Raw genomic sequence first — 21520 nt, 5'->3', positions numbered from 1 at the left:
AGCAGGAATTATGAGTTGAATTTCTCTCCTGGGTCTGCAGCCCAGAGAGGAAATTCTCCTTGAGGAGAGACATGATATTGACTTACGCTTTTATTTTTTATTTTGTACTTTATTATAGTACATATCCAGGCTCAACAGATCTGCCCTGGCCCTGGACATAGCTTTGGTAAGGGTTGGTGCTCACTGGCATTTATCCTGTCCATAGTGCAGAGGGACCTGGTCACCCTCCTCACAAGCAGGGATTACTTTGTTATTTATGGTTTTTGCACTGATACAAAACAGGAATTTGAAATGGTTCTGGGCATGGCAGAAAGTTCTTTCTGGTCATTCTCTGGCTAAACCCAAATCTCCTGTTTTTGCCGTGGGCTTCTGTTTCAGCACACCAGGCAAGCAAGGGTGGCAGTGCTGCAGGGGAGTGACAGGAGAGACCTGGGATTATCACAGATCTCCTGCTTCACATAGGATCTGCTCCTGAGCTCTTAATCGTGTGTTATTATTGAAGACAACTTATTCTTAGAGAGCCCAAGGTGCAAATTATGTTTCACAGCTAAGAAAATCTTCCAGAGCTGCCTGTGTACAGTAAATCCCTGCAATCTCAGGTGGCTTTGACTTATGTGCAGCAGATGTTGAGGATGGAGGAGACCACTCCTTTGTGTCTGCTTGTTGCTATCACCAGCATAGACACAGCTGGAAATTTAGGCAGGGAGAAGCTGTCTGGGCTCAGAGGTGGGGTCAGTGAGTGTTCTTCCACCCTGCAGCTCTGAACATCTGTCCTGTCCCCAGTGGTGGCACCAAAGTGGGCAGTGCCAGAGTGTTCACACTGCTTGCAGGAGGCCTTTTCCTGTCCAGGAGCTCTCCCCAGTGTGCCATAGGGGTGACCCAGCGTGGGAAGCATGGAATGGTTTGGCTGGAAGGGCTTTTCAAAGGTGCCACCCTTGTTGGTGCTGTCTGTCCTCTCTGCAGCTGGGTGGGAGGGCGCCTTTCCTCCCAGGAATAATTATGGCTTGCTCTGCTATAAATATTCATTGGGAAGCTCTCTTAATTGTTTTTCTAATTAATTCCTTGCGTGGCACTCTTGGGGTGGATGAGGAATGTGCCTTGGTTGGGATGTCCTCCCAAGGCAGATCTATTCCTGGATGTAACCCTTGAGCAGTCAGCCAAACCAGAGTCCCCAGGGCTCACCTCCAGCAGGATGGCAATGGCAATGTCCTGCTCCATGCTGGGCCATCTGCCCACCCCAGTGTGACCCGGCAGGGTGCCCTGCAGCTGTGGCAGGGACACAGGGAAGCTGTGTGTCCCCATGTCCCTGCTTGTGCCAGCCTGGCCCTGTGGCTGAAACTCTCCCCAGCCTCATCCTGGGGTGACTCTTCCTTCACCGTGTCAGCACTAACGAGGAACCACTTCAGATGTAATTAATGAGCACTTGATGCTCTCTAGATCGAGGGGACACTGCGTGGCATGAGCTGGAGAAGGAGGAAGAGGTGCTTAATTGGTTTCTGTTAGGGATGGGAGATGTTTGCTTCCCAGCCAGGAGAGGACTGTGCTTTGGGGGGCCCAGTGGCAATGCCCCCCCAATTTCCCAGTCAGAAGAGGGGCTGGAATTATGGAGTGACATTGGTGGTTTCCAAAATCCCCACTTGCAAAGGAAAGATGCATCTTTTTTCAGGGGGCTTCTAACCACAGCAGCTCTGGACCTAGGGAAGAGCTTCTTCTGGGGATCCTCCAGGAATTTTTGTGCCCTTTCACTTCCCTGTTGATGAGGTGGCTCGATGGCTCATGCAGGCATTGAGGGGTGAACACAATGGAAGTATTGGCTCTTCCAGTCTCTGTCTGGCCACTCTGGAGTTTCACATTGCTGTGGTTCATGAGGAAAAAAAAATATTTCTCCATGGAGCCTGATGCCTGGAGTGGGGGTAGAGCATCTCTGGGGTTGTGATTTTGGGACAGAAGTCCTACCTGAATCTCAGTCCCCCATATTTTTACTCCAAACTCGTTGTGAGGTTCATTGTGGATGACAGATGGTGGTGGGGCACTGGCCTTGGGCACTTCCAGGGATCCAGGGGCAGCCACAGCTTCTCTGGGCACCCTGTGCCAGGGCCTCCCCACCCAAGAATTTCTTTCCAATATCCAATGTAACCTTGCCCTCTGTCCATGTAAATCCTGTCCCCTTTGTCCTGTCACTCCAGGCCCTTGGAGCCCCTTTAGGCACTGGAAGCTCCTGCTTGAGGGATGGCAGAGGGAAGAGCCTGTGTCAGGCTGCAGCTGCTAAATCTGTTTTTAAAGAAGAATATGAGGAGGTTAAATAGCATCAAATCCTCGATGACAGCTTCATCCCCTTTCATTTGTTGACTCAGACTAATGAGCTGGGGCAGTGAGGATGGTGAGGAGCTGCCTGTGTCCAGTACTGCCATGGCCACTTGTCTGCTGCTCGCTCTGCCGTGACCCTCCCTGTGTATGTGTGTGAATTGCCTGGAGTTTGATTAATTTATTCACTTTGATCACTCAGAGTGGCTGGTTTATGGCAAGGAAATGGAGCTGTGGTCAGGGAGCTGTGGCATGGGACTGGGCAGTGAGCCTGGAGCCAAGTGGAAACTAAAACAGAGCAAAACCTGAGTGGGAGAACAGTGATTTGGAGAAGTGGCCATGACAAGTGTTGGGTTTTTTCCCCCTCTGGCTGTTCTGGAGAGCAGAGTGAGTTCCCTGCTCCGTGGCAAGCTGGCAGCCCCGGGGCACCGTCTGCCCAGGGTGTGCCTGCTCTTCTCTTCTCTTCCCATCCATCTGGGACAGATTTTCCCTTCAGACCTTCAAAATCCTCCCAGCCGTGAAAAACAGAGAGAGCGGAGCCCAGAGTGGTGATTAAATGGGTGAGCATGGACCTGTTGGGCTGCTGCAGGCAGTGAGCAGCCAGGCACGTGGGAGCCTGCACCAGCTGCTTCCCTGCCCTGCTCGAGGCTCAGCTCCTTCTTTAGGGCCATGGTGTCACCTGAACACTTGGTGTTGGAGCTCCCTTGCATCCAGAGACCCTTAATTTTTCCAAGGAAGCCTTTCTGGGGGAAAACTGCTTCTGGGAGAGCGTGGGCTGTGTTTTGCTTCCAGCAAGGCACGTGGGGCTCACTCTGGTGAGCATTTCAGTCTGTGAGCACCTTGCTCTATCAGCCAGGTATTTGCTCCTCTGGGGTGAGGAGTGGGTTTTTGGCGGAGGTGAACAGGGATGCATCCACTCCTATTGCCTCTAATATGCCTTGCACAGCTCCCTACCCTGCAAGCGCCTTTGAAATCCTGCCCTGCTCCAATTCATTTCTCATCCGTGAGAAGAAAAGCAGAGAAAAAAAACCCTGAGAAAGGTAAAACCACATTGAATTTTACTTCCCTCCATGAATAAACCATGGCAGGCTGGCTCTGACTTTAATTTACATGTGTCCCAAGGCGGATCTAAGCCTATTCCTCCCGAGGTGGAGGGCTGGTTTAATTAAGCAGCTGCATCATGTGGAGCAGGGAGAGACGGAGCCCGTGCCTGCAGGATGCCAGCCCCGGTGCTGGGAAGCTCATGTTTATCTCATGAGTTTATCTCATGAGTTTCTGCCTAGACAGTGCTGAAAGAAGGGAACACAATGGGGCAGGTGCTGTTTGTGATTCAGATGGCCCCAAGGCAGGAGCATCTCTGGGGGATCCAAAATTTGGTGTGTTCCGCTACAAAATGGTGAAGTTTGCACCAAAATGAGGTTTTGGGACAAGGATCTGAGGACAAAGCTCTGCTGGGCAGTCCTGTCTGTGGTATTTTTTTTGGGGTCCCCTGTGGCAGGAAGGAAATGCTGAATCTGACTCCATGTTCTTAGAAGGCTAATTTATTATTTTATGGTATTATATTATATGAAAGAATGCTATACTAAAACTATACTAAAGAATAGAGAAAGGATTCTCACAGAAGGCTTAACAAGATACTAATGAAAAACCTGTGACTCCTTCCAGAGTCCTGACACCAAGGGCTGGACCAAGATTGGTCATTAAGTTGAAACAATTCACATATTGGATAAACAATCTCCAACCACATTCCAAAGCAGCAAAACACAGGAGAAGCAATCAGATAATTATGTTTTAATTTTTCTCTGAGGCATCTCAGCTTCCCAGGAGAAGAAATCCCGGTGAAGGGATTTTTCAGAAAATATGGCAGTGACATCCTGTCCCCATGTGCTGTGGTTTCTGGCATGGCTTGGGGTCCTGTGCTGAGCTCCCTCCTTGGGAGCAGCAGGATACTTCAGGGCTGGAATGCTTGGAGTTCCCTGTTCCTCCTCTTGGGTCACACTCTGCTCCCTACACTGAGGCTGGATGCTGGGATTTGGTGGCTGATGGGGTGATGAAGGGCTGAGTCTCCTTTCTTGGCATAGGTACCCTCTCCTGGCTTGGCATTGCTCGCAGTATGGATAGCTGTCAGGGTGAACTTGTGGGTGCCTGGTGCAGGGTGGCATGGCAGAGCACCCCTGGCACTGCTGGCTGCCTGCTGGGCTCCCCGTGCCAGGCTGGGATGTTCCTGGAGAAACACTTGGCTTAATAGAAAAGGCAATCAGATCATTAAAAAGCAGGGATGGGGGCAGAATCCTCACAAAACAACCTGCCAGCCCCCTCCCCAGCAGAGAGGCAGGAGGGAAGGGATGACAGGAGAGCTCCATGCAGGGATGCAATCAAACCTCTGGCACCAGGGATGTGTGGAGGGAGATGAAAGCAGGGTGGGAGAGCAGCGCCCTTGTCACCCTTTGAAGGTGGGAGCTGACAGCCCCTGCCTGTGGGTGACAGCCTGCCCAATTCTGCTGCTTTTCCCCCCAGCCTGCTGCCTGTGTCAGCATCATATCAAAGCACTGAAGCCCTAATGCAGGACTGGCTGGCAGCCTGGGGTCTGTGTGTGTCCCCCCAGGGAACAGAGTGTCAGCAGAGCCCCTGGCACTGCCCTGGGGGCAAGCAGGAGCCCCGGGGAGCTGTGCCAAGTGCCTGCCCTGCAGTCACAGCACCCTCTCAGTGACACTTTGCTGCAGCACACAATTTCCTGTGGGTGTTTATTTGCCTGGATGGTGTCTCTCAGCTGGGAGGGTGTCCTAGCTGCCACCTCGGCCACTCAGGGTGACAGCAGGATGGCAAGGAGAGCATTTTAAAGCACCCATCTCTGGGGCTAACCAGTTTGAAGGCTAAAAAACTGATTTTTTTTCTTATTTTTAAATATATTTAACGATAGATTCTGTGTCAGTGGTGTCTACAAAATGCACAAGGGGTTTCTTCTAGCAAGCATCTCCTCCCTTTTGTGGGGAGTTTCATCAAAAAATTATTAGCCTTGTGCACAAGGTGTTGGGTTGAGATGCCACTATTTTTTCTTAAAGATAAATTATTGTTTGCAGAAGGTGGGGCCTTGAATCTCTTTCTAGCAGGCTGCAAATGCAATGAGCCACCGTTTCTCCTTTCTTTCTGCCTGTGCTGTCCTCAAACCCTGCTGCCCATCTCCCAGGGGTGCCGCTGGTGCTTCCACAGGTCTTTTTGGAGCAAGGCTGGATCATCCAGGCTCTTTAGTGCCTGTGCACCTGACAGTGCTCTCCACACCTCCAGCTTGCTTGAGGGCATCATCTCGTGCAGTGCTGCTGCTTCTAACACAGCTTTTCATCACCTGCTGTGCCAGAGTGCCACAGGTGTGCTGAAAGACACTGGGATTGCCCTGGACCCAAAAGGGAACCCAAAACAAACGTGGATTTTGGGATGCCTGCAAAATGGGGTTAGCTCTGCCACAGCAGGGACAGAGGGGCATGGGATGGATGAGGCACTGCTGACTTGGTTTGCTGGGTGCTGGTGAGGGTTGGGGCAGGTCAGGGCTCTCTGAATCGCTGCTGAATCTGTAATTCCTTGGAGAAGCTCCTGTTTTAAAATCTGAGAAGGAAAAATGCCACTCTGCCTCCCCAGGGAGCTTTAGAGCAAGTTAATGTAGAGGCAATGTCTCCTGTCTTGCTTCCTTTCTTCTTTTTTTTTCCTCTTTTGACTTAAGCTTCCCTGAGAGAGTAATTAGAAAGTGCAAGTTCCAGGTGCTAACTGAGAGGATTTAGTTTGAGAGTGAAACGCTTGGATACCCCCATGCTGGAATATCCCCACATTTGCACCCTTTCCACAGAGGCTGTGATGGTGGCTTGCCTCGGGCAGGAGCAGGGATGGATGAGCCAGAGATCCTGCTTATCTCTGGCTCTTTCTAGGACTCCTGGCACCTGGAATACAATGATGCAGGATACAGGAGAGTGTTGAGCAGTGGAAAGCCCTCAGAGTGCTGCTGTGTGCCATGAGTGCTTCCATAATCCATCCTGCTGCTGGGCACTGCCCAGGCTCCCCAGGGAATGGGCACAGCCCCAAGGCTGCCAGAGCTCCAGGAGCCTTTGGACAGTGCTGTCAGGGATGCCCAGGGTGGGATTGTTGGGGTGTCTGTGCAGGGCCAGGAGCTGGATTGATGATCCTTGGGGATCCCTTCCAACTCAGCATATTTGTGGTTCTGTGATTCCATGGTTTTGGCATTCTCAGATTCTGTGGTTCTGTGATTCCCTAACTCTCTGATTCCCTGATTCTGTTATCCTCAGATTCTGAAGTTCTGTGATTCCTAGAGTCTGTGGTTCTGTTAGTCTCAGATTCTGGTGTTCTGTCATTCCCAGATTCTGTGATTTGGTTATTCTCAGATTCTGAGGTTCTGTCATTCCAGATTCTGTGATTGTTGTTCTCAGATTCTGAGGTTCTGTCATTCCCACATTCTGTGATTCCCAGAGCTGCAGAGGGAGGTGGCAGTGGGGACACAGCTTTGTGGTGCCTTCACTGGGTGTTTGCTTGTATGAGAAATGTGACACATCCCTCTTTTGAGCCTTTGAGGGGGGATAGGAGAGGTTCAGCTCTGGCTGAGAGTCCCAGTTGTATCCAGCCCTGTGGCCATGTCCTTACAGTCACCCCTTGGATGTGACAGCAACCTGCAGCTATTTTCCCCCCAAACTTCCACTGATGACATTTCACTGCAAGAAGCCTGAGTTTCAGTGATGTTCTCTGCCACCCCCAGACATGTCAGCCCTGGAAAAGGACTCCTGCTGGCAAACTGACACCTGGGATGTGCAGCACTCCTGGTGTGCAGGCAGGATGATGGATCCGTGGGCAGCTCTGGATTGTGGGGGGGTTAAGTGCTGAGCATCCTCCCTGCTGAGCAGCACGGAGGAGTTCTGTGCCTCAGCATTTACAAACACACCCCTGGTGCCTAAATGTGAGGAAATGGATAGTTAAGCACATCATTAATCTTATCCAGCCCCCATAATCAACAATCAATTAATTCTCCTCCGGGCTGAAGAGATGCAGGTTGTGCCACAGCCTGGGCACTGGCAGAAAAAGCCTGTTCCCACAGGGAAAGCTGAGGCAGAGCCTCGTCCTGCCCTTGTATGACACCCTGTCATGGATGCAGACCTTGTCAGCTCTGGGAAGCTCTTGGAGCAGCCCTTAAATTAGGGCAAACGTTGCACTGGCCATTAGTGGGGTGATTTATTGCTCCCTCCTGGGCTCGAGGGCTCCATCTGAGCCTTGCACTTGGACTGTGAGTTTGCCATGTGAAGGATTATGGATCCCACCATGGCATTGCAGGGCCCTGGGGGTTTCTGCTGTGTTTTTGGTATTGGGTTCATGGTTCAGCTCCCCCAGAAAGAGAGGACACAGGGGCAGCAGCCAGAGGGGAGTGCTGCACCCACAGTGTATTTGGGAGGGAGGAGAAGGCATCCACCTCCCTGAAACTGTGGGAGGCTTTAGGCAAGCACAGTGTAATTATAGGAGAGAAAAGCTAATTGGTAATAATAGCAATTAAGAGCCACGTGCCTGCAGATTACAGGAATTTGTGGATAAGGGAAGTGATAACTGAAACCTGTGGACACTGGGGTGCAGGGTGCCATGTTCAGGTGTTTTGACAAAGCATCACTAGGATTAATTGTAATTAAACATTAACAAACCTCTCCAGCCAACCCACCAACATGCCCTCAAGCTTTAAACTGAGGCTTGTTTGTAGCACTGCAGTCCTCTCATCATCCTCCTTCCCTCCTCCATCCTCTTCCATTAAAACTCAGGTGGCTCTTCCCTGGTTCCACTGCCCTCCCCTTCCTGCTCCTCCAGAGAATTTGGCCTGTTTCAGGTGTGCTCTGACACATCCTCCAGCTCCAGAGCCCACAGGTCCCCCTTTGCCTGTTTCATGGGTGCTCCCCTACCCTGTGGGAGCACAGGGCTGCTGGGACATGGTGAGGAAGGAGATGCACTCAAAGCCTTGGTGTCCACTTGTGGTTTTGTCTCCTGCCCTGTGTGTCTGTGTAACTCTGTGTCTCCTTGTGCTGTTATGGGAATAGGACTGTGTGTGTGTATTGGGGAAGGGTCTGAATCGCTTTGCTTTCTGCTGTGGGGCATCCTGAAGGTCCCCTCAGACCCTCTGGGCTGCATGGTGGCCCTGTGTGTCTCACTGCCCACTGCATGAGGTGCTGGGTTATGGCCCTGAGTGCTTCCTTAAGGTGCCACATGCACGGGGTGGCGGTGGTGGGATGTGGAGGACTCAGCATGGAGAAGAGCAAGGGCAGTGGGAGATGGTGGCTGGCTCCTCTGGAATGTCACATCCCCACCCAGCTGTCAGGGCCACTGGAGAGAGACAGTTCATTGCAGCCAGCTGTGTGCCTCAGGCTGAGGGGGAGGAATCTTCTGAATAATAAAATTGTAAAATATTGTTTTGATTTATTCTTTTCTATCATCTGTTAATATCTGGGAAGGCTGTGTGAGCAGGAGGCCTTCATGAGTTTTGAATGACAGGTTAAAGGGCTCCAATAAAGATTAGATGGTCCACTATCTCCCAAGGAAATTGCATCAAAGTGGTTACTCCTGCTTGCTCCTATTAATTTCCTCTTCATGGCTGCTAGGAGATGCCTCATATCCTGATGCAGCAGACAGGGGCTAAGAGGCACTTTCCATTATCTCAATCATCGCCGTGTTTATGAGACACGTCGGGTGTTTCTCTGCAGAGCTGTGCCCTGGGGGGTGGCATCACAGGGGCAGGGCTGGCACCACCCTGTTATGAGGCCAGGAACACTCTCTCCTGGGCTGGATGGAAGTCTGACCCCTTGGGTACGTGTGCCAAAATACAGATATTCCCTTCTGCAGCCTTTGGTTCCGTCAGGTTTTGTTGGATGTCAGGGATGGATGAGCATCATTCATCAGTGCCCATCGCTGAGGATGGGTGGGGTGGGGCGGAGATGAGGGACCCCATCCCTGTCACTCCATCCTCGCCTTCTCTCCGCAGAGCAGCGAGATGGTTGATTAATGAAACCTCCCCTGTGGCTGATTAAACCCTCAGTGTAACTGGAACATCTTCTCTGTTATGAATTAGATGCCATTTCCTGCTTGAATGAACTCAGAGGCTGGGAAGCTCCAGCCCCAGGCTGCGAGGGATGAACAGGATGGACCCATAACACACTGTCATGGGTGTCACACCAACTTTTTAATTAAATATTTAAATTTTGCGTGGAAAAAGAGCTGTGGGTCCTGAGCCAGGCTGTTGGGGTGGTGGAGGGGGACTGAACAGGAGAAGAGAAGCTGTCCTGCCCCTGTTTGTCCATGTGCCCATGGGTGCTGCTGGGGGTGGGGGTCCCACAGCCCCCTGCCATATCCCTGCCTGGGTACAAGCACTAGGGAGCAAAGCAAATACTGCAGCTCCCTTGCTCTGCTTGGCTAAAGATTGTTGCCGTATGGTGCTAGTGGCTTCAGGAATAATCCACAGCCAACATGGAAAATTCTGGCCATTAATCCACGGGAAGGTGCTACCCCATTAACAAGTGTGAGGCTTTTCTGTGTCTCCTCTCCTCTCCTTCCCTTCCACCCCATTCCAAGGACAGGACCTGCTTTCCCCTGTGCCCAGGAACAGCTCAGACCCAGCTGCTGTGCTCTCTCTCTTGCAGCCTGCCCCGCAGGGACGTTCAAGGCCAGCCAGGGCGCGGGGCTGTGCGTGCCGTGCCCCCCGAACAGCCGCTCCAGCGCCGAGGCCTCGCCGCTCTGCGCCTGCCGCAACGGCTACTACCGGGCAGACTGGGACCCGCCCGCCGCCGCCTGCACCAGTGAGTATGGCCGGGCTGCAGGGGCTCCGCAAATGGGGCATGTGGGCACTCCAGGGGCTCTCCAAAATGCAGTTTGTTGTATACAAAATGCAGTTTATTCCATCCAAGAGGTTACAGCAGCCCAGGGTGGTGGGCGACAGAGCTGCGCCCACAGCTGTCAGCTCCAGCTGCAGGCAGGCCTGGAGTCCCAAATCCCTAAATCAGGCTCTTACTGATGGTGCCCGACGTTGGGCGCCACTGTAAGAGCCTCAATGAGAGATGTGGGACTCCAGGCAGCTCTTCAAAATGCAGTTTATTGTATACAAAATGTTACAGCAGCCCAGGGTGGACAGAGCCTGTGCCTACAGCTGTCAGCTCCAGCTGCAGGCAGGCCTGGAGACCCTTTGGTTTTGGTTACATTGCATTATATACTTTTCTTTTGGTTACAATGCAGTATATACTTTTCTTTGCTGAGCATCTTAATATAGTAGAACCAATCTATACCTTAACTATTATCTATAGCCTATCGTAACTATTATAATTACCATATTCATGTTACTATAATCACTAAAAGTTAGTACATTACAGTTTAAGTAGAAGTTGTTTTTCAGTTTTCTTGCAGTGGAAAATTCTGAGACCTTTTTTCTACTTGTAACTTTGCTGACTTGTTTTGCCTGTGCTCTCTTTCTGCTTGGTAAAAACATCTTGTTTGAGATGGGTTTATCCTTTGCTCTAAGTCATAAAACCCCTTCTAACTAACACACCCTTTGCCTCTTTGGTTAGCCAGTAAGACTGGCTCAGCAATTCTTTTCTTATATATCAAAACTTGCTTCCATCTCTATTCTTTCATCAGACTCTACCTTTAAAGATCTTTCTGCTAAGCATACATATCTGTGAGACTTTCTTGTCAAACTTTCATCCTTCCCAACACTCCCCTTCCTCCTGGGGCAGCAGCAGGGATCAAATCTCAATCCATGTAGAGTTTGTTTTATTTTCTCCCCCTGTCCCGCTGTGGATGGGATGAAGAGCACAGCTGGGTGGGCAAGGCAGAGGGATGGGGTGGCTCCACATCCCACCTTACAGGCAGCCTCTGGGATTTATACATCAGCCAGGCAGCGGTGGTGATGGCAGGGAGATAGTCCTCAGGATAAATGAGGATTTAAAGTTATCTGCTCTGGCTGTCTTGTTCATAGTCTTGCAGATGGAGTATTTTTTAATAGGGGGAAGGCTGCATTAAGCATTGGTATTCAGCGATGCGTCGCTGCTCGGCTGCCTGCCCGAGCTGCCTGGCACAGCAGCAGTGTCCTCAGGCCTGTTTTTTGGTGGGAAAAAAGCCCAGGAGAGAGGAAGGAGCTGCTGTGCTCTTCAGCCTGCTGGAAACTCAGGCCTCAATCTCCCCCAGACACACTCCAGGCCCTTGAACCAGCCTATTGTGGAGCTTGAGCACATGGATGCTCCAGACCCTCCATGCTGGGAGGTGCTCAGAGCACACATCAAGGAAACAAGCAAAGGATTTGTGTGTTTTGCTGGATCACCTGAGCTCTCGTACAGGTATTCAGCAGGTTGCACAACTACAGATAATCTACAGATCTTTATTATGCCTCGTTGCATAACTGATTTACAACAGTGCTGTGCTATAGGAATACAGGAAAAAAAGTCTCTGCTGATTTTTATTTCTTCTCGTCAGTGCTTGATTTTGTAGTGCTCCAATCTGAGGTGCCATCTGTTCACCCACAAAGTTTCTCTGTGTCAGTGGAGTACGTAACATTGTGGAGCTGCTGGCTGTGCCCTGGACTGGAACACTTCCAAGGGTGATCCCTGCAGAGGAGGGAAGGGGCTGCAATTAAAGTGGGAGGAATCTGGGGAGGCAGCAGTTTGCTGCTGGGAAGGGGAAGAGCTACAGGTTTTTTTCCATTTTCTTGAAAAGATATTAGCTGCTTAAGGTATGGAGGAAGGATTTGGATTAAGGCTCATGAGGCAGGTTGCAGATTTTTGGGGGTAAATCACTCATATTGATCCTGTTGAGCCTTGTGAGTCCTGCAGTCTTGTTCCCCTGGGGAATCAAGGTCCTTCTCTCTGCTGTCCCTGCTGTGACCCCTACAACCCTCCTGTAACTCTCTGTGACATCTCCACCATGGGGCAGCCTGGCAGTGCTGTGGTGCCTCAGGTACAGGAAAGCCCTTTCCAGCAAGGATGCTGCAGTGGTGGCTGCTCCATGACAGACACTTTGACTCCTAAAGAGGAAATGGGTTAAAGGGAATGGAATATTATTATCTTAATTTATTTTTAAAGCTGTCATTTCTCTGGATTGAACAAAATCTTTCATCTGCATTATCCAGGGGAGTGGCTTAGAGAGGCTCCCAGAGTGTCTCCATGCAGAATGGCCTCTCCATCCCACCAGCCACGTCACCATGGTGCTGATGAATCTGTCCCTGTCCTGCCCATCCCTGGCCACTCAACAGGGCTGATTTGTCCACAGCCCTGACGATGTTCCCTGGCGCACAAACACACACAAGGAGGGCTCCCGTGGGATGGGTTTCCCCAAGACAGAGTATGCTTCTCTCTCTTAACCCTTCCTTGCAGGTCAAGTTCTCCATCATTTTTATTGCTCCCTGTATCATGGCAAAGTCCTTTTTCTTTCTTGGAAGTGCAGCCCCCAGCCCAGCCAGCATCAGGAATTCCTTGCTTCCCTTATTTTAATATAACCAAGCAGCTGAGTTTTGTGGTTTTGGCTGTGGAGCCGTCCTGGCTGACCCCAAATCCTTCCCTGGGTCTGTGCAGTCGTATGTTTGTACCTCAGTGCTGCTCTCCTGGGCACCTCCTGAAGGAACTGCAGCCCCCATCCAGCAGTGCTTGCAATTGGAGCCACATTAAATTCCCATCCTCTGGAGCATTTGCAATGGCTCCTGGCAGCTTTGATCAATGCAATTTTCTTCTCTTGTCCAACATGGGAGCTGCTTGCAAACCATGGAGTGGTGCTGGCTTTCCTCCATGCTGGGACATTCCCAGGTTTACAACTTGAGATATTGAACCCTTAATAACCACTTTCCATTTTTGACTCTCTCTTCTCCTGCTGCTTTTCTGGTTCTCCATGGTGCTGGCTAAGTGATTTTTCTCTTGCTGGGATAATCTGCTCGAGGTGCTTCTCCATGTGAGCACTGCAGTTATCTCAGCATCTCCTGGTGGGATTAAAATGGATCCAACTTCATGGATGGATCTGTGTGCATTCCACATGGAGTTTTTTTGGACGCTTAAGTGGGTTTGTGGCACAGGAGTTTGTTGCCATCATATTTTCTGAAAAATCCCTTTGCCAGGATTTCTTCTCCTGGGAAGCTGAGAAGCCTCAGAGAAAAATGAAAACAATAATTACCTGATTCGCTTCTCCTGTGTTTTGCTGCTTTGCAGTGTGTTTGGACATTGTTTATCATTTAATAGGGAGTTGGTTTATTGGTTTCATGTGAATTGTTTTGACTTAATGACCAATCATGGTCAGGCTGTGTCGGGGCTCTGGCGAGAGTCACGAGTTTTTCATTAGTCTCTTGTTAAGCCTTCTTAACTTCTTGTGGAAGTATCCTTTCTCTATTCTTAAGGATACTTCTTGTGAGTATCCTTTCTCTATTCTTTAGTGTAGTTTTAGTATAGCATTCTATAATATAATATAATATAGTATAGTATAATATAATATAGTATAATATAATATAGTATTGTATAATATAATACAGTATAGTATAATATAATACAGTATAGTATAATATTGTATAGTATAGTATAATATAAGCCTTCTAAGAAGATAGATAGAATCAGATTTATCTTTCCTCCCCATGATGGGGGGACCCCGAAAATACCACAGGAGTTGTTGTCTCCATCTGGGAAACTTGTTTGCAGTGCAGGTGATTGGCGTTGCCAATGTGGGAAGTTGATCCTGAGCTAAGCCAAGCTGTGGACACCAAATCGCTCCTGTGGGAAGAGCAGAGCCCTGGGGTGTCCTTCCTGTGCTGGAACCTCCATGGGAGGCCAAGGACCTGTCTCAGTGCCTCTCCTTCCCCACAGGTGTCCCATCCGGCCCCCGCAACGTCATCTCCATCGTCAACGAGACGTCCATCATCCTGGAGTGGCACCCGCCGCGGGAGACGGGCGGCCGGGACGACGTCACCTACAACATCGTGTGCAAGAAGTGCCGCTCGGACCGGCGCGCCTGCTCCCGCTGCGACGACAACGTGGACTTCGTGCCGCGCCAGCTGGGCCTCACCGACACCCGCGTCTTCATCAGCAACCTCTGGGCTCACACCCCCTACACCTTTGAGATCCAGGCTGTCAACGGCGTGTCCAGCAAGAGCCCCTTCCCCCAGCAGCACGTCTCTGTCAACATCACCACCAACCAGGCCGGTGAGTCCCGCTGCTGCTGGGGTGTCACAGACATCTTTTATGAAAAATCCTTTCTTTAGGATTTTTCCTTTTGAGAAGCTATGAGGCTTCACGAACAAAATGTAAACCATGGTTATCTGGTGCTGTAGAATGCAACAAGTAGATCTTTGATTGGCCCGCGTTAGTTGTTTCTAATTAATGGCCAGTCAAAGTGAGCTGGCTCAGACAGAGAGTCTGAGCTACAAGCCTTTGTTATCATTCCTTCTTTTTCTATTCTTAGCTAGCTTTCTGATGAAATCCTTTCTTCTATTCTTTTAGTATAGTTTTAATATAATATATATCATAAAATAATAAATCAGCCTTCTGAAACATGGAGTCAGATCCTCATCTCTTCCCTCATCCTAAGACCCCTGAACACAGTCACACCAGGGAGTCTGGCTGTCCCTGTGCTGGCTGCCAGCTCTGTGTCCAAAAGGAAAAGCTCCCAGGGTGTGAAGGTGTGATGGCTGTGGTGCCCCCAGCCCTGAGTGGGGAGAATGGCCAGGAGAAGAGGGAGGAAGAGGAATGGGGATAGGGAAGGGTTGGCTGTGCCTTGGGCAGGGTGGGAGGGTTATCTGAAACCTGCTTTTATCCCCCTCTAGATTGCTTGGGGATGAAATGGCATCACTGTTTTTCCAGCTGGGAGAAGGGAGATGGGGTGAATCCAGCCTTGAAATACTGTCTGACTGTGTTACAGCACAGAGGGAGCAGGATGCTCCCTGGGGCTGAGTCCAGGCTCTGACTCCTCTGGCACATCCCTCTCCCATCATTTTCCCCTTTCTCCTTTCCCAGGCTCCCCTGCTCCCTTTCCTGTCCCCAGTCAGGCATCAGGAGCTGAATGAGCAGCTCTGGGTCAAACAGGGATGCTGGAGGAGTGGGTGTGCAGATGGCAAGGGGGCAACTGGTCATGGGCTGCCCTGAGGATCAGGGGGGATGGAAACCCATGTGCTCTGGGTTTAAACAGGGAATGAGAATTCCTGCTTTGTGCCAGGGCAGGCAGCATTCACCATCTTGCTCCCTCTGGATAGCACAATGGAGAAACCTGGTGTAAATATTTCAGTGTAAATATTTCAGTGTAAACCAGTGTAAATATTTCAGTCTCCTGGCTCCAGGGAATACAAATCTACACTTGTGCCTGGCTGGCACCACTGTCTGCTGAACCACATGCAGCCAAACCTGCCTCTTGTTTCCAGGCTTTTTTTTTTCCTGGGGTGGATTTTTGGGGTGTTTCTTAGCTCTTCTCCCACGATGGGGAGCTGGGAACAGCCAGGTCACCCTTATCTGTCTGTCTGTACCCCAGTGGTCCCTGTTTGTCTTGCAAAGGCTGATTGCAAACATGGCATGATTGAAAATGCTGGGCTGTGGGGTAACCTGATGGAAATTCACCAGGGATATCCAGGGCACTGGTGCTCTTCCTCTAAAATCAATTTGGCTTTGCAGAGGGTTTTTCCAACCATTTCCCCAGCCCCATCCAAACTAATGGGAGTTAATAAAACAGCAATCAATCAGAGTGCCTAATTTCAGCCCATGAGCATATTCCTGGAGCAGATGTGAAGAGATTAAAAAAATAATATAGGATTATTAAGTATTCTGGGTAAACAAAGGCAGTGCTGAATTATCCACATCATCCATTGGCACCATGAGAAGCAGGGCTCCTGCCACCCCCAGATTCCTTCCATGGCATGAACTGTGCCCCAGGCTGGTTGTGCTGGGTTCAGGTATTCCTGGGATTCATGGAGGGGAGGCATTTTCCCTGCCCAGCACTGTAGGCATGGTGAGGGGGAGGAGGAGGGCAGAGATGGCTGGACTGGGAGCTGGCTCTGTGGACAGGACATAACCAGTGCCCCTGTGGGTGTGGACAGATTTGAATACTTTTCTTTGGATAGGATTAAGTGCAGGATTAGGGCTGTATTGGCTGGCTCTGCCCCTTATAAGTATAGTTTGGAGGGCACAAACCGTTTGGAAAAGGGTCTCCTGACTGATTTAGTGGCTCATTGTCCCTAATGGTGGAAGGACAGTGTTGCTGTTTTCCCAGGAGAGGCAAATTTGGGTGCTGAGATGAGCATCCCCTGAGAGCCCCTAACAGCAGCCCCAGCAACTTCTCTGGGGCCAGAACTGGGCTGGGGTGTCCCTGCCCTGGTTCCCTGTCACTGTCCTCAGGGTGGGCAGATTTTTGCTCCCCCATCCCATTTCTGAGAGTGTGTGGGGTGGCAGTTGTGGCACAAAACCCTGGGTGCCGAGTGCTGGCTCCCCAGAGAGGCTGTTACAGCAAAAGATGTCACACACAGCTGGACCCTGTCACCAAACCTTTGTTTGCCCCGCTGGGGAGAGCTTTGCTGTGTCTCTCCCACCTTGGGAGACATCCCTAAGCAAGCACTCCCAGGGAGAAGGAACACCAAGGATTTCCAAGCCCCTAATTAAAAGGAGCAGTTGGTTTAAATAGCAGAATTCCCTCAGTGACTTGCTGCTCTGCTTCCCTGTAAAGCTGCTGAGATGCAGTCTTCCCACTGCTAACGAGTGAGCTGGTCCCATGGGGAAGCCAGCCAGAGGCATGGGAGATCTGGGATGCCGTGGGGATTTCCCCCCTCTCAAGGCCATTTTTCCTACCCCTCTCCATTAATTTTCCCTCACTCTCCTCTTCCTTGGCAGCCCCCTCCACCGTGCCCATCATGCACCAGGTGAGTGCCACCATGAGGAGCATCACTCTGTCGTGGCCCCAGCCTGAGCAGCCCAACGGGATCATCCTGGACTACGAGATCCGCTACTACGAGAAGCTGAGCCGCATCTGCACGCCCGACGTGGGCAGCACCGTGGGCTCCAGGCCGGCCCCGGTGAGCTGGGGGAGCCCTGCTGGGGGCTGGGCTGGGGCATGGGGGCAGGGGCAGCAGCAATGGGCTCTGAGACTGGCTCTGCTGGGAATGAACAGGCAGGACAGGCACCAGGTCGCCCGAGCTGCCTCCAGAAGGTGGGAGTGAGTTGTGACTGCAGATGCTAAATCACAGAGCAGCTTGAGTTGGAAAGGACCTTGAAGCTCATCTAGTTCCACCCCCCTGCCATAGGACGCCTCTCACTAGGTTGGGTTGCTCAGAGCCCTGTCCAACCTGAACCATCCCTTCCCTGTGGCAGCATTTGTCCAGCACATCAGTGCCCGTGGCTGCCTTGGCTCTGGTGTTTGCTAGGATGAACCTGAATCATGGGGATGGCATCAGGAGGAGAGGAGGGGGTTGGAGATGACCAGGGAAGGTTATGGAGGTTGTCCCTGCCCCGGGTCACTGCCTGCCACTGGTCCTGTCCCTGGCAGCTGTCCTGTCCTGCAGGGGACACGCTTCCAAGCCCTGCGATGAACCGTGCCCGGCCCAAGCTGTTCCATCTCTCCTGTGTCTCGCCAGCTCTAATGAATTCCTCTTAAGTATGAATAATTAGATGATCTCACCAGCAGCCTCTTACCAGCAAAGCACTTGGGGAATGTGGTAAAAAATGACAGTGGAGACTGTCATTGCATGAGGTTTCCAGCAAGTTTTAGGCCAAGGACCTGTGCCAGCAGAGCAGGACTGCAGGGGCTGGGGATCCCAGCAGAGAGTTGCCCTTGAACCTGCTTGAGCAGGGAGTCATAGGGCACATTATGGTGTTTAGTGGAATCAGAGAATGGTTTGGATTGGAAGAGACCTTAAAGATCCTTCAGCTCCAACCCCCATGCTGTGGGCAGGGACATGAGGTTTCCACAACTGTGGGATGTTTCTGAAATGCACAAGGACGTCAATCATTTGAAGAGGAGGAATCTGTTGTTCATAAATTATTTTTGCTCTAGATGATCTTATTGTTTCCCTCTGCTATTCCATTCTCCCTGCTCTGGTGGGACCGGGGGCTGCCTGGGAGGCACGTGCTGCAGAGGCCTCCCCAGTTCCTCATGGGTCCTGTTTCATAAAATCGTAGAATGTCCTGGGTTGAAGGGACCTTGAAGCTCATCTTGTTCCACCCCTGCCATGGGCAGGGACACCTTCCACCAACTCCAAGCCCCATCCAACCTGGCTTTGGACACTTCCAGGGATGGGGCAGCCACAGCTTCTCTGGGCAGCCTGTGCCAGGGCCTCACTGCCCTCACAGGGAGAATCTCTTCTAAATATCCAACCTAAATATACCCTCTGTCAGTGGGAAGCCATTCCCCCTTGTCCTGTCACTCCAGGTTCTTATAAATAGTCCATACCTATCCTTCTTGCAGTTCCCTTCAGGTACTGGAAGGCCACAATTAGGTCACCCCAAAGCCTTCTCCGGGCTGAACAATCTCAATTCTCCCAGCCTTTCCTGTGGGATCCTCTGGGTCAGGGACTCTTCTGACACAGAACCAGAACCTCTTCCTTATCCCCCTGCAGCCAAACCCCATCCCTACCCTCAACAGGGACAGCTGGGCTGCCCTCCTGCTGTCCCTGTCCCACTGAGGGTGGCTCTCTCTGGGTGCCCGCAGGACCACAACGAGTACAACTCGTCCATGGCGCGCAGCCAGACCAACACGGCGCGCCTGGAGGGGCTGAGGCCCGGCATGGTCTACGTGGTGCAGGTGCGCGCCCGCACCGTGGCCGGCTACGGCAAGTACAGCGGCAAGATGTGCTTCCAGACCCTCACCGACGGTGAGTGTGGCTCGGCTGGTGGGGTGGGGTGCTCCAGCATTGTGCTCTGGTGGGATTCAGGGAGCTTGTGTGCACAAAGCTTGGTCCCAGTGTCGTGGTGGTGTCTCCAGCCTCATGCTCTGATGGGACTCAAGGAACTTGTGTGCACAAAGCTCTGTCCCAGAGCCGTGGCGGTGCTCCAGCCTTGTGCTCTGATGGGATGTAAGGAGCTCTGTCCCAGCAGCGTGGGGTTCTCCAGCCTCATGCTCTGATGGGATTCAAGGAGCTTGTGTGCACAAAGCTCTGTCCCAGCAGCATGGCAGTGTCTCCATGTGCTCTGGTGGGATTGAGGAGCTTGTGTGCACAAAGCTGTGTCCCAATGCTGTGGCAGTGTTTCCACATGCTCTGGTGGGATTGAAGGAGCTTGTGTACACAAAGCTCTGTCCCAGCGGTGTGGGCTTCTCCAGCCTCGTGCTCTGGTGGGACTCAAGGAGCTTGTGTGCACAAAGCTCTGTCCCAGCAGCACAGCAGTGTCTCCATGTGCCCTGATTGCATTCAAGGAGCTTGTGTACACAGAGCTCTGTCCCAGCAGGCAGAGGGCAGGAGCTGGGTGATTTATGGCAGTGTCTCATTAACCGCTGGCGGGAGGAGGGATCCACTCTCAATCTCCCAGCTCCAGGTTTTCCCTCGCTATTTATTTCTGTTCCTGCTGCCTTGAGCTGTGGGGACAGAAGCCCCTGGCACCAGCTGTGAGTCTGGCACGGTGTGATGGGCTGGGAGGGTTGTAGACCCTTGGAGGAAGGGTCTGGGATACTTGGAGTCAGGGCAAAGCTGGGATGGTCAACCCATCTGAAAGCTGATTTCCCATGCCAAAGGGGTGTGTTGGGCCAGCTCATGACCTTCATGGCTTGTTCTGGCCCCAGCCTTTCCCTGCACCCACAAACACTGGATTCCTTTAGAAACTACTAACTCATGAGAGTGTTTTCCATTAATCCCAGCTTCAGGGCTTATCCAGAAGTTGGTGAGTGAAGCAAGTCCTGTGTCATGGTTTGGAATAGGAGGAAATTTAGGGAGGTGAAATTAGTGAATTTAGGGAAATTTTAAAATTGGGCAAATCTGGAATTGGTGAACCAAAACAACTACATTTTCCTACCCCTAGGGAAGCTGAGAGTCCACTCCCTGTTACTGCTGGTGTGGTTCCTTCTCTGCTTAGGTGACATCCATGGCTCCCAACATCACTGCCTGTCTTCCCTCAAGCTTTTCTTCTTCCCTAAAATGGGTCACCCCAAGCATGCATTCGTGTCGAGTGCCAGCTGGGGTGGGAAGAGGAAAGCCATGCTGGGTGACCAAAGGGAAGGAAATGGTAATAAACCCCCCTCCAATGCCTCAAATATTCAGGATTAGAGAAGCGAGAAGAAAAATCCTGCCTCAAATAAGCAATTAATTGAAATTTAATAAGAATGGATTGTGTAGCTTATTAAATAATAATTGATTGTTAGATGAGAATTTCTCAGGATTTAAGCAGCATGCAAGAGATAAATCTAGTTGCTAGTAATTAACTGCAGAGTAGAAAATACAGATAAAAGGGTGCTAAATGCTTTCTTTTGGATGAGTTTTATTTTAACCCTTGCATGTGGCTGGTGGCACAGCCTGGTAGACCTTGATGGGGCATTGGAGAGAGGGGTATTTCTAGAATGCTACAGAAGCCCCAGGAATGTGGGATCTGCTGGATACTGCCTGTTGAGAATACCCACACCAGTGATGGGGCAGGGAAAGATGGAGGAGACACATGGAGGGTGCCTGTAGCTTTTTGGGGGTTCCCCCAGGCATATCCAGTTCTCCTGGTGCCACCTTGGCTTTCACCCCAGTCTGCTGCGGAAGGATGCAGGGGTGGTTGAGTAGACAAAGGAAGTTCCAAGGGATGCTTGGTGGGGAAGGGAGGCTGAGGGTGCCATGGCTCTGCAAATTTTGATATATTAAAACCTACAAGCAGGGTAGGTGGTAAGGGTTCCCAGGTTCTCTTGAGCCTCACTCCCAAAGTTCACCATTGTATGAGTTTGGATATATTTTATGTGAACTCTCTGAGGTCTGATCTGGGTGAAGTCTTGGCACAGCATTCTCTGGCTGGCTTGGTTATTAATGGTGTTCTCCTCCTTTCCTACAACTTGTAGGAATTTTGTGTCTGTGAGACCCCATGTTAAAATTAGTCTAAGTGGCCAACAGGTTTAAATCATTGAGTCTCAGAAATGTTTGGGTTGGAAGGGACCCTAAAGCTCATCTTGTTCCAGCCCCCTGCCTTGTGCAGAGACACCTTCTGGTAGATCAGGTTGCTCAATAAATGAATTTATTGAGGAAAGAGAAATGCCAAAGCCACGGACAAAGCCACCTTTGGGAAACTGGGCCCATGCA

General features: G+C 51.1%; 1 protein-coding gene across 1 annotated transcript in view; it reads left to right on the top strand.

Annotated features, from left to right (window-relative positions):
- EPHB1 (EPH receptor B1) overlaps positions 1 to 21520 on the top strand; it is an 80277-nt gene that overhangs the window by 38266 nt on the left and 20491 nt on the right. Inside the window, exons 4-7 of the mRNA XM_054282348.1 lie at positions 9969 to 10124; positions 14154 to 14489; positions 17157 to 17338; positions 18970 to 19132. Of these exons, the coding sequence (XP_054138323.1) occupies positions 9969 to 10124; positions 14154 to 14489; positions 17157 to 17338; positions 18970 to 19132 (837 nt within the window). The remainder of the gene's footprint in view (positions 1 to 9968; positions 10125 to 14153; positions 14490 to 17156; positions 17339 to 18969; positions 19133 to 21520) is intronic.

The sequence above is a fragment of the Melozone crissalis genome, unplaced genomic scaffold, assembly GCF_028551555.1.
Source record: "Melozone crissalis strain CALT ecotype California unplaced genomic scaffold, PUWL_Pcris_2 ptg000034l_1, whole genome shotgun sequence".
Classification (NCBI taxonomy): Eukaryota; Metazoa; Chordata; class Aves; order Passeriformes; family Passerellidae; genus Melozone; species Melozone crissalis.
This window is presented reverse-complemented; position numbering and strand designations above follow the sequence as displayed.